Source organism: Drosophila elegans, unplaced genomic scaffold (assembly GCF_018152505.1).
Source record: "Drosophila elegans isolate 14027-0461.03 unplaced genomic scaffold, ASM1815250v1 contig_538, whole genome shotgun sequence".
NCBI classification, from domain to species: Eukaryota; Metazoa; Arthropoda; class Insecta; order Diptera; family Drosophilidae; genus Drosophila; species Drosophila elegans.
Genome location: NW_024545921.1, coordinates 191381 through 212634, shown reverse-complemented (window position 1 = coordinate 212634; position 21254 = coordinate 191381). Strand labels below are relative to the sequence as shown.

General features: G+C 39.4%; 1 protein-coding gene across 1 annotated transcript in view; it reads right to left on the bottom strand.

Annotated features, from left to right (window-relative positions):
- Positions 1-7133: 7133 nt before the first annotated feature.
- LOC121467735 (cytochrome P450 307a1) overlaps positions 7134-21254 on the bottom strand; it is a 167173-nt gene continuing 153052 nt past the window's right edge. The window contains exon 2 of the mRNA XM_041709994.1: positions 7134-8720. Within this exon, the coding sequence (XP_041565928.1) occupies positions 7438-8720 (1283 nt within the window). The 3' untranslated portion in view covers positions 7134-7437. The remainder of the gene's footprint in view (positions 8721-21254) is intronic.

The window sequence follows — 21254 nt, the reverse complement described above, 5'->3', positions numbered from 1 at the left end:
GTACGACAGGGAAACCTTCGGCACAGGAAAGCAGTCGGAAACGCCTGTAAATAAGGCCAACAAGATGAAGGAAATTTTCGAATTGTGGAACAAGGAAAAAGCTGCTCAGGACCAAGGCAGGCATTAGATTTACAAAGGAGGCAGTGGAATCCGACAACAGGGGACACGGTCTGGGCGAAGGAGCATCATTTGACGGTACAGCTCGAGAGCTTTACCGTAGCATGCCAAGCCGGAAAAACACGAAAATGACGCGAACACACATAAATGGACACAATTAAAAAAAAAACACACACACACATAAAATGCACTACAACTGAGCCGGCAATCGCAGGAAAACAATCCACTTGGCAACTAAATGCAGAACGCCGCAAGAGAGTGATGAACCTAGCAAGGTCAATGACCCCGGCCCCAAGGGCAGGAAAGGTCAAACCTGCAATCCTGGGCCAAGCTATGAAGGAAAGAAAAACTAAGTTAACAACAAATCAATAGGAAATTGCTCTTACCATATCATTGTGGGAAGTCACCATAACAAAGGGATGGGCGCTTCGATTTATAGCGGCCGATTGGCGCTGGACGATAGTGTCGATCGGTGGGCAGAAAATACTGGAAATATCGGCACATGGAGAATCACAATGGGGAACATCGATAACATCGGGTGGCACCGCTACGCTAGGTCTATGTCTATGCGGGAAAAGTCTAGGGCGGGGACTCAAAATCTGGAAGGGGGATCGGCGCTGTGGAACTGAAGAAGGGGCTGTGAGCGTCTTGGGAACTGATATGTATCGTAAATTCAAAGAATATGCATCATTCTTCTTAAAAGTTATTTTCTGGTATCAGCTCTTCTTATGAAAACTCTGTTCCTCTCGCATTAGCTTATTACATGTACACGCACAATACTAACACACTCAAAACATGTATAAAAGACTGCGAAGGTAGTCGAATAAAATCACTTGCATATTTGACTTCAACCCGATCGTGTCTTCTTATTTCTTTGGAACACAACAGGAACCATCTGGAAGAACGAGTCGACGAGAAGGCTGCAAGTTAACGAGGAAAAATACGAGAAGAAGACACGTGGAGGGAAGGATATCAGGACGTGGAGTATACCAAGACAGAGAGAACAACAAGTCTCTTTTTCGTTCCCGAAGTAAGGGGAGAATGTGAGGAGTTAAATAAATCCCCGCAAGTTAGAAAGAAGAGTAAACGCATGCAAGCAGTGGCCTACCAGTTACCAGTTGCGCGGCGAATTCGCCCGTGGTAACGGTAGTACGGCGAGAAAGTGTGGTTCCTTTAGAACCAGACAAGGACAAGGAGAGTCAGAGAGAGAGAGACGGCAATAAAAGATAGCAGCTAAGGTCCGTGTGCAGAAGGAAGTAACTGGTCGGCACCGGACTTCGGACCCTGATATTGGTGCCGTGCACAGTGGGCGAAAGGTCGCACGGTAAAACCGTGAACTTTGAACCAGATGGCAAGGAGACGCCGATAACTGGCGGAAAACGGAGGCCTATATAAGCCGGCCGAGTGCAGGAAGCTGGATCAGTCGTTTTCTATTACTCAACAAGTATCAGTCATCAAGTGAACCAGTGATAGGTGAAAGCTGAGGTCCTTACGGCATCACACGGCGAGGTCCAGGCGCTAAGTCACAACTTCTGTCGCAATTTGAGCTTTGCCTCACACCCGGCGTGTTCAACAGAGTTGAACATATAGAGTCCTTCGACAAGGAACCGTGGACTCAGAAGGAAAGTTGTCTAGAGCCGACGGCGGAGCATATTTATACATTGTCAATACAAAACCGAGGGTCATGTTGGCGAATAAAAGATCCTTGTATACTCCCAATCTTTCTGTGCGTTTTCACTGATCAATAGGGTGGTCACGTTTATATAAATTTGGTGGGACGAACACTTACATTTTCTGAGCTAGCCGCACGATATTCGTAGCGAGCATTTAAATCAAGAAAATCAGTTCGTTACAGCACTTCCGTAATACGTCCTAGAATGCATTTGGATGGAGTTACCTGCATCCTTGGGTTCCTTAAGTAGGTCAGGGTGTCGACCTTCAAGTTCTCGTTCTCCAGTTGCCATTTTGTACGCTCATGCGACGAGGTGAGGAATTCCGTATGCCAACGTTTCCAAAAGCCTTGGTCCATTGATTGCACTTCCATCGTTCTAAGCGGTTGATAGGAACATCTAAACGGGATGGTTCCGGTACAGCAGTGTAGGGAGCACCAGATCCTATTAACCTCTTCATATGTAACTTGATAGATCGAACTCCGGTTTCCCATATTCCTCCGAAGTGTGGCGCAGAAGGCGGTATGAAGTGACACATTATTCCCTCGGTGGCAAAGAAATTAGCTAATGTTTCGTCTTTGATTTGGTCCACAGCCAGTATCCTCATTTCATCAAGTACGCGTCTGCTGCCATGAAATGTGGTGCTGTTGTCTGAGTAGAGAACAGTTGGCTTAGATCAGCGGGCTATAAGTCTTTAAAACGCTGCGATAAGCGCCTTGGTAATTAGATCGCTGACAGCTTCGATATGGAGCGCCTTAGTTGTTAGGCATACGAATATTGCAATCCATGCCGATCCGTGGTGTGCGACCACTTGTTTCTTTGACCGAGATTGGGCCAGCATAATCCAAGAGTGGAAGGTATTGCTGCAGGTTCCTCGGTGTTAATGACCGGATGTGTCCAAACGCGAAACTTGCTAGTCGACGGCGGCCATTCGTATTGTGGCTTGGCAAGCCAAAATGGGCCGTTTCACCAAAGTTCATGCTCGAGAAGCTTGGATGGGTAGGGACCACGAGACGCGCAGTCGGCTGGATTATCCTCAGAACGGACATGATTCCAGCAGTCGTTCAGGATCTCAGCCGTTGTGTTGCAGACGTATGTATTCCAGTGCTGTGGTGGTGCAGACAGCCAGTGGAGCACTATCTCTGAATCCATCCAACAGGTGGTGCTGCAAATAAGAATTGTAAATTAAGTCTTGATAATTCAAGGCATGGAATCGTTACTGCTTTTATGGGTGACACTCGGGTTTTGGCGGCAATGAAGGTTATATGGAACCTGTCCGTAATTGCAACACGACTGTAGACGACCGCCTGCATGGACGCGTCGGCGAATCCGTGCAATTGGATTTGTTGAAATGTTGAAACTAATATTTCGAGGTACTTGACAGTGTTTTAGCGATGGAAAATCCTCAACTACGGCTTTCCAGAGTGAGTTTTAGACTTCGGGAATTGTGTCAAAGTGAAATATGAGTTTAAACTCAAATATGAGTTTAAGAATTACTGTACTCGGCGCTGCAAGGCCTACTGGATCATCAATCTTGGAAAGTTGCGATAACAATTCTCGCTTCGTTGGATCAAAGTTGAGGTTAAAATCAATTGTTTTGATAAACATCACATCGCGACCCATACCACTGAACTCCAAGGATCTTGACGCGCGAATTCACGATTGAATCGTACAGGCTGTACAGGGTCATAACATCGATCCGTTTAAGGCAAAGATTGCAGAAGGCGCGAAAAGTGAGAACTCCACTTTCGTAACTTAAATTTCGCTTTGTCCCAAAGCTGAATAAATTCTGTTTGGGAACCAATAAGTCGGTAACTGAATCGCATCCAGTTGGTATATCGTCAATATATGGGACAACACACGTGATACTGCTGGGTACTCATGGCGTTGATCGTCGGCTAACTGCTTAAACACTCTAACAGCCAGAAGTGGAGGGGGCGCTAGGCCATAAGTGACGTTCAAAAGCCGAAAATGTGTAATGGGCTCACCTTAATTTCTTCGCCAAACAAGGCGTTGAAAAATGGTGTGGGGCTTGGAAACTTGAATCCCTCTGAACTTTTTTTCGATATCAGAACATAGTAACGTAAGCAAACTCCGAGCAGGTCACGGTGGCTCGGCGGTCCAACATGATGTCTGTCGTTTAGCGAATTTTATGAATTATCTTTTCCGGATCCATCGAAAGCTACCCGACACTTGGTGATCAGGCTGTCCATCTTGACGACGGCGTGCTGATGTTAGGGGTTTTCACCGACTTGAGCTTATGTTCAGCTGTTCTATGTGACCACGTTTCAAATAGTCATCCAAAAATGTTTGCTCCAATGAAAATAGACGATTTGTGGCCTGTGGTAGAGTTGACTCGGTAGCGTGTGTGTGTTTTTTTGCAAAATGAATTTCTGTGGGGTCACTGAAGTCCAAGAGTGTCTGGCTAGGTTGAAGACTGTCTATCTGCATAAAAGAATGGACCATCATGTCAAGATCCGTGTGATGTATCACAGCCGAAATCTCGTGGTCGTTGGATGCATTGTAAGATCCTGCAATAATCCAACCAAACATTAAATTGAGTGCCCTTAAATTGGGTAGCCCTTACCAAATTGTCTTCTTTCTCCGGTGTATAGAGACCAAAGTTGATCTGATCCAATGACGATCTGCTAATTGAAGCGCCGAAATTTGTTTCCACGCTAGAGACGAAGTGTCGATCGTTTGCGCTTTAAGCGACCCTTGTCTAAGAGCATCCTGCACGTTGTGGTGTTTCCCCAGGCGCCTATTACGTCTGCGAGGATGGGTGGCAAAAAGGTTTGCGAACCGGCAACCGGAATATTCTCCAGGGTATTTGTTTTCTATAGGCGGAGCGCTCCCTAATGGTGGGTCTTCTTGATGGCGATGTTTATTGGTTACGAGTGAAGACGCAGCTCGGGAGGCTGTGGGAAGTTCGTTACGGTTAAAGCGTGTTGCTTCAACGTAGATTCTATTTTGAACTTGCTGCGGCGAGCCGTGGACCAATGTGTGATGTTTGCGGTGGCAAACCCGACACGTGTTTTTTAGGTACAACTGCCGATTATATGTGAGGCGCTAAGGCAATTAAAACAAAGCTTCTTGATATTCAGGAATTCTCGGCGATCTGCGATGTCCAACACAAAAAATTGGTTGCACCTAAAAAGTGGATGGTTCTGCTGGCAAGATGATTGTGTTCCTCTCGTCAAGGATGAGAGTGTGCTTGTTGTGTGGCAGTTAATCGTCGTGCTTGTGGCGCACGAACGAGCTGGCAGGCTTCTAAGGTGTCATAATGTGACGCCAGAAAATCCAAGAATTGGTTAGTGATACACTGGCTAGATCAGATTCTACACATTCGGCCATGATAGACGAATTTCAGCATCCAATTTGGGTAATGGTATAAAAATTAACCAAGGTTTTCGTTGGTCACATTGAATGGCTTGTAAACCACGAATTACATCGTCTGCGCCATCAGTCAATTTCCACACGGTACTAATGTTACAGGTAGTGGCAATAGGTAGCGTTATAAAACTGTTCAGAAACGATCGTACGATTAATGATTGTTTGTTATATCGTTTTTGTAATTTGTCCTAGGCTTCACTTTAATTTTTATTAGTATCGGGAACATGTTTGATTATGCGAGCGCATCGCCAGATAGATAGTATTTAAGATAATGAATTTTTTGTCAGTGAAACTTGAAATTGTTCCGATAGATCCCAAAAAGAACCAAAATGTTTCCAGACCTCATAATTTCCCGAAAAGGTTGGGACATTGATTCGCTCGAACTAAAAATCCACTCGGCTTCTATGAGATTCGTTCAAGGTTGGATCGGGAAGCTGTACAGTTAACGGTCTGCGCCTTTAATTCCTCAAGATAATTACTCAGTATTTACCTAATACTGTAAAAATTATTGGCCAACAACCTCCGCGTGGGCTTTATAACATTCGTAAATAGTAAAAAAAAACTCAAACATAAGCAACAAAATAGTCATCTTTTTTTATAACTCATTAAACTATATACTATTAATTATTGTTTGGAAACCAGACACCCTATACGTTTACTTTGTTTATCTTATCTAATTAGCGCAGTTCGATAAATTATTAAACATTGTATTATATCCACACTCACACCAGGGCATGAAGCGCAGCTTATTTCATATGCATTGTCTTAGGTAGTACTTCTCCATTCATCTCAAAACGGTAACATGTTTACGAACTAATTCATACTATTCTTCTATGACTCATCAAATTAGTAATCCTTTGAGCCGGATAGCCAGTAATGTGTTTGCATTCGAGACATTTTAATTAAATTCGAATTTGTCATCGGTGATCTATAGATTCCTACATCGTATAGAACCTCGATCGCCATGCGGAGTCTAATTCAACAGCGGGGCTTTTGCAAAAGCTTTTTTACTGGGGCGCATAAGCATGCTCTTAAATTCGTGGAAGATATTCGGTCAATTCCGACCCATGTCGCGCGATTGGTTCAACTACAAGACAACTACTTGCGGTTCGTGCGGCTCACGGAGGAGCTGTACGGATTCGAGTCTGAAGAGAGTTGGGAAAACCCCGAGGATGACCTTGATATATACGAAGATAAATCGATTGTGAACATTTTATGTCACCGATGGATATGGCTGACACACATACACAAAGCTAAATACCTACATACATGTCTCAGAGTGGCAGTATATACTTTCACGATTTGTGAGCGTTAGAGTGGGCTCCGTTTTGAAATAAACGTGCACTGCGTGGGAATTACTATAATCTACATGATTAATCCCAAATCTCCAGCTTTTAAAGTTTCCGATATCTCGACGTACATACAGACGGACAGCGAGATAGAAGAACATGGCTCCGGAAAGGGGGGAAATTCTAAACACCCCAATATTCCTATTATCGATTGTTTCACCTCCCAGATGGATCAGTTGTCGCCAGAACAATGCCAAGTAAACCAAATTTAGTAAAGCTTTTATAGCGCACGTACTAATTTTTATTTAGATGAGTATTAAATATTCCGAGACCGTAATCCTGCGTTTATATATATTTCATGTTAAAAAATATTGATAATGAGACGACTGTATCTTACAGCTGTTATAGGAATGATCAGGTACAATTTTTTAAGTTTTGTTGTCGTTAAAAAATTATTGCTGCTTGCCTGTTTTGACTCATTCCTTGACTTCGGTATTTATTAAAGCTGTTACACTTGTCGTATTGCAAACGCCGTGCTGATCGGAATGATATAGCAAAGCTCACTCGTCAAGGGTTTAAAAACTCAATTTTCCGTTTTATTGCTAAAAAATTCCAAATTTATTACCAATAAATAAACATATATTGAAAATTCATGACATTTTATTCACATTCGTTTTACAAAAACATAAATATTTAAGTTATTGGTCAAGTTCATTCGACCTGGGCGCTGATTTGGGATAATATGTACAGAAATATGTATTACGCTTTTTATCCGTAATACGTATTTCTGTAAATAAAGATATTTCTGTTAGGAAAGCATAAACAGTTAAATTTTAGTTTTCTCTATGCTATTAAAAGTTAAGTATAACATTTTATTTATTAAATGCAGTTTCTTGCGAAATTTTTTTTTTCTGACTGTCGTGCTTACAGATTTACAAATTATTATCATAAATGTTATGCAAACAAATTTATGTTCTTGGTCGCAATAATAACTTAAAACATTTTGGCGGCAAAGCCACGCTCGATTTTTCTAATCTAATTTTTGAAATGTCAGGACTGTTAACATTATAGTTCTTTATAATATTTGCAAGTAAAAGAAAACCAAACCCCCTTACGAGGTTTTGTCCAATGCATGTGCGCTTACCTACACTGAAAGGTATGAAATGAGGAATAGTCTTTTTGAGCTGAAGCAAAGTGTTTAATTTTTTTTTCGCAAATTTGTCTAGCTTAATCTCACCCGACTTGCTGTTTCTCTGTTCGTCAAAGCTAACACAGAGGTCTGATCCCTCCGACCTTCTTTTAAAGTCAATCAATTTTAATGGATGATTTTTGTGATCCATATTCTTTATTTCTAAAAATCGCTCAGGCTCAAATAGATCGGGACAACTCCAGTTTTTTTCGTTCATATTTAAAATAAAGTTATTTATAAAAACGATTGTGCCCTTTGTAACGCCAAATCCAGATATTACTGTGTCTTCCAAAGCTACATGAGGAACAATAGGAGACGACGAATATCGTAAAACTTCTGAAATCGAAGCCATTGTATATGGCATTACATTCATATCATAAAGACTAATACTTCTTAAGCCCTTTTTGGAAACGATATCTACCTCTTGCTTAATTTGTTGACCAATCGATGGATTTTTAGCTATGTACGCCAGTGCCAACATTACCAAATTCCCAACCGCGGAGTGCCCTCCAATAAAATCTTCAAGCATAAAAATTATTGTATTACGCGATACATCTTGATTTTCTTTTAGACTTTTTAGCAAAGCATCAGTAAAATCTTTGTCAGGCTCTTCTAAATTAACGTTTATTTCCCGAAGGTTGACAATTCTATCTAAAATAAATGTACGTATTGTGGTGGACCAATGAACTATTTGTTTTATGTGATTATTGTATAACGGTATTAACCACGGTAAGAAATCAAAAGAATATCCTTGGTTAATTTCCCAAAAGATTTCATCAAAGTACTCAACAATTTTTCTAAAATCTTTGTCGTTATAATCGAACCGGACTGAACACATATATTGACAAAACATATTGGCACTGGCTTGAAGAATTAAAGGTTTTATGTCGCATGAATTTCCCGATGAGGTTTTATTTAGCTGGTCCAGTAAGTGAATGATTTCAATGCCTCCGATATCAGACATCTTTGAAAAATATGTGGATGCTTCTCGAGGAGAACAATGCCGTCGTGCCAGATTTCTCCGTCTTTGTTGTAATTGTGACCAATCGCACAGGGCCAATGCTATTTAATAAATAAACAAAACAATTCATTTTATAAGTTTTAAACTAAAATGTTGGTAAAGTTATAAATATTGGATTAAACATATGTTTTGAGTTTACAAAATTATTGTAGGCGAGTAAAATGATGTTTTATTTCTAAACTTAGCTATACAATTTTATCAAATTGGAACTTTCGCAAATTAGAGTACTTAATCTCTATGTTAAATTTTTGTTATGACACAGCCGTAACAGTTCGGATCGTTTGTACACTTTTTTAACGAAATCTCTTTGAAACAAGAAAGAAATCAAGCTTCGGTAAGCCGAAGATTATTTACCCTTGCAGATATTGCAAAAACTAAGTCAGTATTATAGCTCCCTTAGGAAAAATCGCTGCTATAAATTTTTGTTTGAGTTTAAGATTTAGTAGTAGTTCAATATATCAGAGTTACAGTTTAAGATTCAATAATATCGGCCGACTGTATAATATAGCTCCCAATAGAACAGTCGGAAAATTAAAACAATTAAGGAAACAAAATTGTAACTCCTCTATGCTTTGAATTTTTTGATATAGTAAATATTTAAAAATTCAGAATTATGCTTTAATTTTATTCAAATCAGAAAACTATAACATATAGCTGCCTTAGAAGATCGAATAATTGAGTAGAAAATCGTAATAACTTTAATGTTCAAAAACATATACCTATATACATCGAAATTATGATGTCTTAAAGAATATTAAATTATTGAAACAAGTGCAAGGGCATATAAACTTCGGCTTGCCGATGCAAGCTTCTTTTCTTGTTTTTTTTTTTGTTTTAATTTAAATTTTGTTTAATTTAAACCGGTATTTTAAAATTATAAAACTAACCTTTTATGAAAAAAACAGCAAACTTATACTTCTTATACCCTTGCAGAGGGTATTATAATTTCAGTCAGAAGTTGCAACGCAGTGAAGGAAACCCGTCTGTCCTTCTGTCTTTCCCAAAATCTGTCTTTCTATTGCAAGTAGTTATCAAGTCGGAACGAGCTGGATTGGACGACTATAGCATATAGACTAGTTTGCGTAGAAACTGACGGAAAGATGGACAGACAAAAGGAAATGGCTAAATAAACTAACCTATTGATGCTGATCAAAAATATTTATGCTTTATATTCCCTGCGTTGAAGACTTCTAACTAAAATTATATTTCCCCCCGCAAGTGTAAAAAAAACAAGAGCGAACGCTATAGCCGATTTCCCAGACTATTAGATACCCATTACTCAGCTAACAAAATTCAAAATAAATATTCCCTCAGAAAACAGTCGTGTTATACCTGGCGCCATCTGCCAAACTGCATTGACAACACTACAAGATAAGTGCGAGCTGCACCCCACCCCCCGCTACAATGACAAGCTGCAGAGCACACAGGAACAGTATAAAACCACACACACATTGACAAGTTTTCCCGGGGAAATTAATCACACAAATTCGCTGCCTTTATATGGTCGGAAACGCTTCCTTCTACCTGTTACATACTTTTAGACGTATACAATATACCCTTTTACTCTACGATACTGACTGATACTCTACGAGTACCAGGTACATTAAATATATTTTTGAAACAAAGGAAATTAAAAAAAACCAGATAAGGAGCCCCACGACAACTACAAAAATAAATTATATACCCTTAAACGAAAAATTTAACAATTTTTTTATTACATTATTATACAAAAATAAGTCGGGTTTTCTTCCTTCCCGATTTCCATGGTTTTTCATTCGTTGGAAAGGCCTCGAGCTTCGTGAGGTTTATAGCTAAAAATTTCAACAGAAACGTGTGAAAATCGTTTTTTACATACAGCGCCATCTCCGATACATCGCATGTACTACAAACCAATGTTTTAAGTAGATGGCGCCGGTGCGTTATAAATTGTTTGACAGCTACTCATTGTTTTCTGCTCAGTTGATTTCATGTTACAAACCAGTATTGTGTTCACTGTGAAATTGTGAAAATAATTTTTAAATATAAGTTATTCGTTTCCTTACATTTAAATTGGAAACCATTAAATCAATATTATGCCTAGAGGACGACGTGCGAACATCGGCCGCCGCACATAAGCGAAGAAAGACGAAATATAATAAGAGAAAATGCCCGATTTGGACAACGAAGATCATTGGTATCGTACAATCGCTTGGCACTCCAATATGATCCCACTGGGAACTACAGTGATGATGAAAATTTAGATATTGAACCAATGACGGCTATATGCCGATATTGCAATGCGTTAAAGATCAAAAGAGAAAGGGCTGGATTGTGCTGCGCAAGTGGAAAAGTCAAACTGGATCCATTGCTTACACCACCACAGCCACTCAAAACATTGTTGGGTGGAAGTGATCTCGATTCCAGCCATTTTCTTCAACACATCCTTGAATACAACAACTGCTTTCTCATGACTACTATCATTCGAGAAGGTGGATTAATGCGGATTCTTGCAAGGTAAAGTGTGTGTTGTATCCTATAACCATAACCAATCATTCACACCAACACAATGAATTGCAACATGTAACAACTACATATACACCATCAACGATCCGAACTTACACCGTATTCTTCAACAAATGATTGTTTGCAATTACAGTTACAAGGACTAATATATCATTTGCATGGTTCAATGGTGCCAACACCAGATGAACCGCCTCAATTTCTGCAAATATATTTAATTTCGTCGATGGTGAAAATATGTATGTGCGGTGCAATATACAGGGAACTCAACAGTTAAAGAAACGAATTATTGAACAAATGCAAGCATTTTTTCACGCTAATAATGCAATGCAATGCAAATAATGCAATTATTTTTGGCGATCCAACTAAACCGCTATACATTGTCGTTTAGCAAAGAATCATTATAATGCATCGGTCGATCCAATCACAGGTACAATATTCACACACTAATAATTGCTATTATTGCTATTATTGGTTTCCACTAACAATACATTTAATTCTCATTTTCAGGCGTATCAACGATTAAATATCTAAGCGCAATGAATTACTATGCATATCGTATGATGATTCGTACACATGAGGGCAATGTCATTCTGAAGTGGCGGCGGTTATTCCAGCAATCGTGGTCGACATATAAGTCAAAGTCGAGAACGAACGTTTATCGTTCATCCGATTCAATCAGGCAAAGCTACTATCTAAGGTGATGTGATGGTGATGTTCAGAATATTGGACGTCTGACGATTCTCCCATTATATTATATCGGAAGCCCATGAATAAGTGCGAAATCTTGGAATTCCCGATTTATTTATTACTTTCACAACCAATCCGAAGTGGACGAACTTGAGCGTAAGTTGACATAATAACCATGACATAATCGCCAGAGTATTTCAGCAAAAACTCAAGGTTCTGATGAATGTGCTTACTTAGTATCGAGTTTTTGGTGACACACGTTGTTATATGTACTCTGTGGAATGGCAGAAGCGTGGACTACCGCATGCTCATATCCTAATATGGTTGCTGAACAACTTACATTCAAATGAATTATTTCAGCTGAAATTCCTGATACAGTCACTGATCCCCATCTCCACGACATTGTGACAGATGGTGCACGGACCGTGCGGTGCATTAAATCCATTATGGCTGATGGAAAGTGCACAAATCGATATCCGCAACCGTTAGTTGCTGAAACAGTCAGTCAGTTTATCGTCGGCGTTCAAAAGAGGATAATGGTCAAACTACCCAAGTTCAAAATCAAGAGATTGAGATCGGAAATGAATTCATTGTACCATATTGCCCGCTGCTATCACGAATTTTCGAAACACATGCAAACGTTGAGAGTTGTCATTCGGCCAAATCAATCAAATATTTGTGCAAGTACGTCACAAAAGGCAGCGACATGGCTAAATTTGGTATACGTCAGTACTAATGAAAAACTGTGGCGATTATTGTCATATCAAATTTATGAAAGATACCCCACAGTTGTACATTTAGCAGTGGATTTGAAAAATGGCCAAAGAGTTTACTTCAGTGAGGCTAATGCGGCACAACGAGTTGAGAGACCACCATCGAGAACATTGACTAGCTTCTTTGCCATGTGTGAAGCAGATTCATTTCCACCAACGCTGATGTACGTTGAAATGCCCAAGTATTACACTTGGAATCAATTAACAAAGAAATTCCAACAAGGAACCCCAGTTCCAGATTGGCCACAGATGTTTTCCACTGATGCACTAGGTCGATTGTATACTGCTCATCCTGGAAATTATGAATATTTTCATTTGCGACTGCTGTTGTTAAATGTACGAGGACCAAAATCATTTGCGCATTTGCCACTATCATCTCCACATGTTTTCCTTAACAACCAATTCAGTTATTAAACAAATACAAAGACGATATATGTGAAGATATCTTTCATTGCTTACGCATTCTAACAAATAATCCTGAATCCAAATAACCGATGAAACCTACAATGATACATTGCAGGAATTTGTCCGAAATAATGTGCAGTTGCAGATGTGACATAGGTTTGGCGTTAGCATCATTTGGAAGTGCGGCAACTCTTCTAGATGGCGGCCATACTGGACATTCTGCGCTTAAGTTGCCATTCAATTTAAACACAGTTGATGCTCCAACATGCAATAATTCCCGATCCAGTGCAATGGGAAAATTATTGATGCAATGTAAGCTCATTGTTTGAGATGAGTGCACAATGGCACATAAGAAAGCACTTGCAGCACTTAACTTTACACTGATGGATCTTTGGCAAAATAAAAACATCTTTGGCGGCTTGATGATATTATTGGCAGGCGATTTCAGGCAGACGTTGCCTTCCTTGTGGAACGCCTGCAGATGACACTGATGGATCTTTGGCAAAATAAAAACATCTTTGGCGGCTTGATGATATTATTGGCAGGCGATTTCAGGCAGACGTTGCCTTCCTTGTGGAACGCCTTCTTGCCTGAAGGCAGTTAAGTGAACGAGCAATTCTTGCCGCAAAGAATAATGATGTACACGCACTGATTTTCACCATTCAATCAAAAATTTCTGGCGATTTGGTGTCATACAAATCCGTTGATTATCTAACGGAGTTTTTGAACTCTCTGGAGTTATCAGAATTTCCATCACATAACTTGCCACTCAAAGTGGGTAAAGTTTTTATGATGTTGCCTAATTTGAATCCACCGCGACTTTGCAACGGTTCTCGACTTTCGGTTAAATGAATTCAACTAAATAACACTACATTTTTGTAATAGAAATGAATTCATTACTGTTGTGAAATGAAATAAAATGTTTCCCTTTCAAATATAAAACAAATAAAAAACAAAAAGTTGTTATTTATCTTTTAATCACCAAACGAAATGTTACATAAATCGACTTACCATACAACAGATAGACTAATCATTTCATACAAGTGGACACAAAAATTTCCTAGCGGCAGGCACCAGGGCTCAGAGCAGCAGGACCCGATACGGCGAATACACTTGATCACACTACTGCCCACTTGAGACTCCTTGCCAGCTTCTAAGCATATCGAAAATGCTCTCCAGAAAACGCTGCCTCTCGCAGTGGCTCAAGCATACACGCACAACAATCGTAGTGCGCATCTCTCTCTCAAGCCTCTAACCTCACCCAACATCTCTCTCTCATGATCGCATCGAACTATCCTGAACGCCTGGCGAATAACGAAACAAAGCGTACTAACAAACATACGTTAGAGTGCAGAGACGAGAATTGTCACTTGGTACACGCATTTGATTTAATTATTTTACACTGACTACCATAATTTAAGATCCGACACGGCCATTCTGACAATTACACGTCTTCGTGTACTGTAATCTTAATATTTCAAATATGACTTGTAAATCCGTATTTATAGCTTGTGTTTTCCTTATCTCATCAATTTCAAATACCATTTATTTATTCGATATATTATCTTACGCCTAACATTTTTCTCTTATTTCATAACTTATCATTATTTTACATTCTACACAACATTATAAACAAATTTCTATTTTTATTCTCTTTGCATAATCAAATTCATTTTAACAATTAATTCTCAGCAATTCAAAATTCGACTTTAGTTATCGCCACTATGATTCCCTTTTGTTTAAGAGCATAATCCCGTCAAGAGCGCCACACGCCATGTCCCAACTTTCGTCTTTCACTTGTGCTTACCCAATGACGCAGGTAGCTTAAATCTCAAATCCATATCTTTAACTCATACATTTCAGTCAAATATTGACATATATTGACCATGCATAAACTTTGCACCCGCCAGGTAATTTCCATTCGAATTCTTAAACACATCCGCAATTCACAAACATTTTCTTATCGAAGTCTATTGCAACTTCATTGCAACCATTCCATACTCTATATGGACATTTTGTTTTCACATATCATATCCTCTCACACGGATATATTATAACCATTTCAACAAGTCTCAGGCGGGCACTCCAATTCACTCGGAACATAACCATCTGGCATCTTTCTCAAATCTTCATGACAATATTTAAAAGTTCTCTTATTATGGAATGACTTCAAGATATATCTATCTCCTTCTAGAACTTCACCAACCAAAAATGGTCCTTTAAACTTTACATTCAATATAGTTTGATGCCGTTCTTCATTTTTTAGTAAAACCAAATCTCCAATTTAATGTCGTTCAACTGCTGCTTTATTTTTATCAAACTTTATTTTGCCGTAACTGTCTTGATTGTTCAATTGCCCTATCTCTAGCTTTAACTTTATCTACCTCCATTTCTGTATCATGCGGTGGAATCAAACCCAAAGGACGAGCCTCCTATCCGACAAGTAACTCTAAGGGACTTGCCTTGATTTTACTACTGACTGTGCATTTCAAGGCAAGTTGTACCTCACCTAAAGCATCTTGCCAAGATCGGTGACCTGATTCAACCGCTGACAGTAGATTCTTAAGGGTACTCATCACACGTTCAACTTGACCGTTTGCACGGCTTCCTCCTGTAGCTATAAGATGAAGCTTAAAATAAGCATCTACGCTGATCAGCTATTATACGCTGCGGTATTCCGAACGAAGATATATTTGATTTCATTGACTGAATACAACTGCCAAAATCTAATCTTAAAGTATGAAACAAATAAACAAATTTTGTTAAGGCATCACTATCACGTATTTCTTAAGATCATTTTTCACACTTAATTTTTCAGTAATGTCGATATGCACCGTGTGCCATGGCACATTCACTTTTAGAATTGGATGTAACTCGGCTTGTATCTTCCCAGATGAACCCCTAACAATTTTACACTTAATGCAGCTATCGACAAACTTCATAACATATTTATTTATCTTAGCAAACCAATAATATTGGTAAGTTTTGTCAAGAGTCTATTTCCATCCCAAATGCATGATAGACTCGTGCACTTGATTTATTACTGACCATCGAAATGCATGGGACACTACTGGCAAACAACGGGTTCCTCCATTTCTCTGAGCTTTACGAAACAGAACACCTTTTCTCAACTCATAAGCCTGTGCAACATCATCTGACAACTCTTTAGAGTTAAGTTTAGTAATGATATCAGTAATTTTAAAATCCTGGCGCTGTTCAGCAGCAAGCCAGTCACTTGAGATTTCTGCCAAGTTTACACGCTTTTCAGGAACTAAAGACTTTTCAACTTTGCTGGCTTCCTGAATTTGATTTCTCGATAAAAAAAAAAGCCCATATGCGCCATGCGCTTTTCTTCTCTATATTCTATTTTGAAATCAAACGACTGCAAATACGCCCACCAACGATGCACTCTTGGTATCAGATCAATCTTTGTCCGCGATGATTTAAGAGAATTACAATCAGTATACACTACAAACGTTTGACCAACTAAATAATGACGAAACTGTTTAACGGATTCTACCACTGCCAAGGTTTCTTATTCGTATGAATGGTATCTAGACTCTGCAGGGGAAGTAGTTTTACTTAAATACTCTATTACATGAGGACTACCATTGCTTCGATGCATTAACATTGCACCATAACCTTAAGAGCTTGCATCTGTGTGATACTCTATTGGATGTTGTGGATTAAAAAAAAACAAGTACAGGCTCATTTATAAGGATATATCTTCCAATTCGTTATTTTAATTAAACACACTTTTACTCGAAGCTAAGGAACATATAGGTTTCATAGTCTGTGAGAACCGAGGCACGAATTTTCGAAAATAAGACTCCAATCCTATGAACTGTCTTACGCTACGAACTGTTTGCGGTGGTGGCAAGGAATTTAACGCAAGAATTTTTCGCGAATTAGGCCCTAACTCTCCAGTTCGTACCTCATACCTCAAGTATTGTACAGTTGTTTTTAAGAATTCACATTTTGCTATGTTAAAAGAAAATCCCGCTGCAGTCAATATATCCAACACAGTCCTCAATTTTCCATACCTAATTTTATGGTAGATGACACCAACATTATATCGTCAATATAGACTATTACATAAGGGTATGACATTGTCAGATAGTCATAGTGCCCATCAGGTGTAACAAACGCGGTATATTCAACAGAATCGGGATGAATGGTTATCTGATGATATCCACTAGCCATATCCAGACAAGTAAAATATTTTGCACCCGCAATATGGCCGTTGTTAAGTGGTAAGGGATATCTGTCAGAAACAGTATGGCTGTTCAGTTCACGATAGTCAACGCAAAGTCGATCGGATCCGTTCTTCTTTTTAACCAAGACTATAGGGTTAGCATAAGGATAACAACTAGGTAGGATAATTTGACAGTTTAACAATTCTGTTATCCTTTCACCTACAATTTATTTTTCATTTGGACTCAACCGATATGGACGCCGCTGCACAGTTTTGTTCGGATTAATTAATCAATAGTCATTTCACCCGTTTTAACCTTTGAGCAAGGGATTCCATCAATAAATGCAGCTTTATAGTCTTTAAGTAATTTAATTAAGTTTTCCTTGTCATTACCTATCATTTCAGTATCAACATTAAGTAACACGGCAGATGGCTCAGATACTTTACAGACGTTTACAGATTTAAACTTAAAAAATTCAAATTTATCAGGTGTCAAGATGATTTCGTATCCTTGACTAAGGATTTCCATTCCAATTACAATATCATTTGTGAGATACTTATCTGCTATGACATGAAACAGTATTTCTACAATATTTCCATTAAAAATGCATTTGATATCGGCAACACTACTTCGAATAAGAGTCAAAACAAATTGGAAAGATCTCACCCTGGTATGTCAAAACTCCTTTTGGCTCAGCCACAAAACATTGATTGCATTTCTTCTCAGTAACTGCTCCATATTTAGCTGCATTGTTCGTGCACCGATTCGCAAGATGTCCAAGTTGTCCACACTGGTAACAGGTCACATTCTGCAAATCGCGATGCTGTTTGTTCTCCGATTCAGACCGCTTTAATTTGCAATCCGTCATTTTATGTCCTGGTTTCTTGCATAAGTGGCACACGATTTTGGCTTGCTTGTAGTCGCCGCTATTACCATCAGTACTTCCAGAACTCCGCTTTTTGTCAAGTGTAAATGCTTTTAATTCCATCTGGAGTTGACTTCTAGTTTGTACATTTAACGAAAACACAATACGCTGCAAACGGTTGCCAAAATTCGCCATAAGCGCAAGTACCGTGAATACAGCTATTTCCTCGGCGTTCATATTGCGCCATTTTGTGGTCACTGACGTCACCATACCATAGCGATAGCGAAATTCCAAGGAAATATTAGGCTCAGCGCTATTCTTAAATAATTTAATTTTAATTACTTGTGCTGGATACTGGCCTTCTGATCTTGAAACGCATCAAGCATTACCAATTGCCATTCTTTGCTACAGCTTATATACAAGCAACGTCAACACATATCGACATTCAAAGCGGTTATATAAACCTAGCCGCTGTATACTGACCCCGCACATCTCCATTACCGAAGCAGAAATTGTTAAATTCTTTGGCCTAAAAGATGACCGCGTTATAGCATCTAGTAACTATAAAGCAAAACACGCCCACTGGAGGTCTGGACTCACCAACCCCTAATGAGGAAAACAATGCTTTAATAACATCATCATCAAGCTTGACTTTATCTCTCCGAGCAAGCCTATATACTACTATACTAAGAAGAAGCCTGACTCATACTTGCGCAGAACACTTATCAGATCTATCATATTTAACTTCTAGTAAAACAGACTGGCTTAAGGGGTTCTATACAGTTAGAAATATAACAAAATCAATTTTTTTATTTTATGTACTTACGGTACCACAACCAAATGTACTTACGGTACCACAACCAAATCCGGCGAACCAGGAGCCTGATCATCGGACGCTTAAACCTCGCCCCAAGTCCTTTCACAGCTGGGGCACTACTATGCCCTCGTAACAACCGATAAATATTCCTTTTTTTGGAAACAATTTAAAATCGAAATATTAATCAAAAAACAATTTTTGGTTTAGGATTCAGTTCAGAGATATAGAGGTTAACGCAAAACGTATGTTATGAGAGGAGCTCCCGAAGATCAGCTTTAACTCCTTTCCAAATAAATATTTTAAATAATACTAACTCTTAAAATACCGTTAAAAGATAACATAATATAAGATATGAACTTTTAAATCAACAAATTTAAGAGTTCAAAAAAAAATTCTTAAAAATTGCAATTTTTCGGCAGTATATAACTCTCTCATAACAGCAAACGATTTCCACCGTCGAAACCTAAATCAGGCATATATCCACCAATCGAAAGGGAACCACCTTTAAATACACAGACAAGAGATTAGGCTCGCAGAGTGCAAATTCATTTGCTGTCCATTTAGAAAACGTCTTCAACACACTGCCAGCAACAAAGAGCTTGTGTGCTTCCAATAATCGCCTATCATATTCCAATTAGAAGAAGTAAAAAAAGTCATAAAGTCTCAAGAGATAAAAAAAAAGGCGGGTTGCGATATTATCTCTCCAAAATGATCATCGAATTGCCGAGCTACCATAATATTCACCAGCATGCTGAAACGGGGCTACTATCCTGAGCAATGGAGGTAGTCTGTCATCATGATGATCCATTAAGCCGGAAAGGACAAGTCCCAAGCAATCAGTCTCCTTCGGTGTCAATCGAAGTTATTTGAAAATCTACTCCAGAGTCGTATCAAGCAACACCATCAGGCCCATAATGCCATTCCAATGCGCTAATTTGATTTCGCATTAGAACGACAGGAGTATTGCTCCGCTGTTTTTTTGAATGTCACCTGGCTTTCAACCGCGTTTGGTTGGACGGCCTAATTCATAAAATTAAAATCATATGTCCACAGAACAGGAAGAAGTTTTGTAGTACGATGCACAGATTTTTTCTCTGAATACCATCCAATACCCCAAGGTCCAACCGACTGTTGTATATCTGTATATCATTTACACAGCTGATCTACCGACAACCAATCTTGCAACAGTATCAAGATATGCTGATGACACTGCCAGTCGCAGAACTGCAACAGAAACGCAAAACTCATCAGCTTATCTCGTGCTTTTGTTACCATGTACAATGCAGTCCTTAAACCAATTTAGACATACGGCTCAGAACTATGGGGAAACCCAGGCGTTAGTAACTTAAATGGGATTGCTTTGAGGGTGTCGAGCTGAAGGCTTACACGCAGGGTAGCTGTGAATAAGCGCGAAAGTCCGAGCCATTGGCAACCGATAATTATTGAAGAGCCAGTCTGGCTGCTGGCCCCAGTCATTAAATAAATACCCCGTGACAACAAATCCAGATGGAAAAAACAAAGGAGGAAAACATGAGAAAAGTCCGGGGAGAATGTTACCCAAGAATAAGCACGATGCGTCGCCATCATCCGTGGATTGGGTCAACAGCAATGTCCAGGAGGCGGACCTCCAAGAAATGGAGGACGTGAACAACAGCCTGGACGCCCTCATCTGCGTCAACCGGGAGAGCCGCCGAGGAAAAGAACCACGCACCGGGTGAAAAGGAGGACGACAGCATGGACAGCGATGGCCAGTCGGCCAGTGAAAATGCATTCAAGTAGATATGTACCACCTGAAACCACTTATTGTTTTCATCACCTAATCGATTCTACACGCCTATGTTGTTTAGTTTTTTTTTCTATTATCATGTATTATTGATTCTAAACCTAAGTTAACGTAATTAAAGGCGAAAGATGCCCCTTGCAGCTCTAGAAAACGTTGTAAATTACGGGTTCGAAAAGACTTAGCTCCGGATCTATGACATGGATAATTTGGCGGACAGTGCCGTCGAAATGGAACCAGATGAGAAGACGAACTTCACACTCAAGCCGACACCCAAATCAGATTGCCAGACGTTTCAGAGGAAATAGAGGCCAACCAGCAAACCAAAGCTAAACGTGATGCAAGTTCTGCAAATTAACTTGCATCACTCAAAGGCAGCCATATTTGCCCTCCTGACGCGCCTGGAGACAAGCGCGACAGGTGTAATCCTCATTCAAGAACCTTGGATATTGGGTAACCAAATCTGTGGACTTAAATATAGCTTATTCTACAACAGTAGTAAGGCCATATCAGAACCTGCACCCTTCTTAAGTCACACCTTAATGCCTAC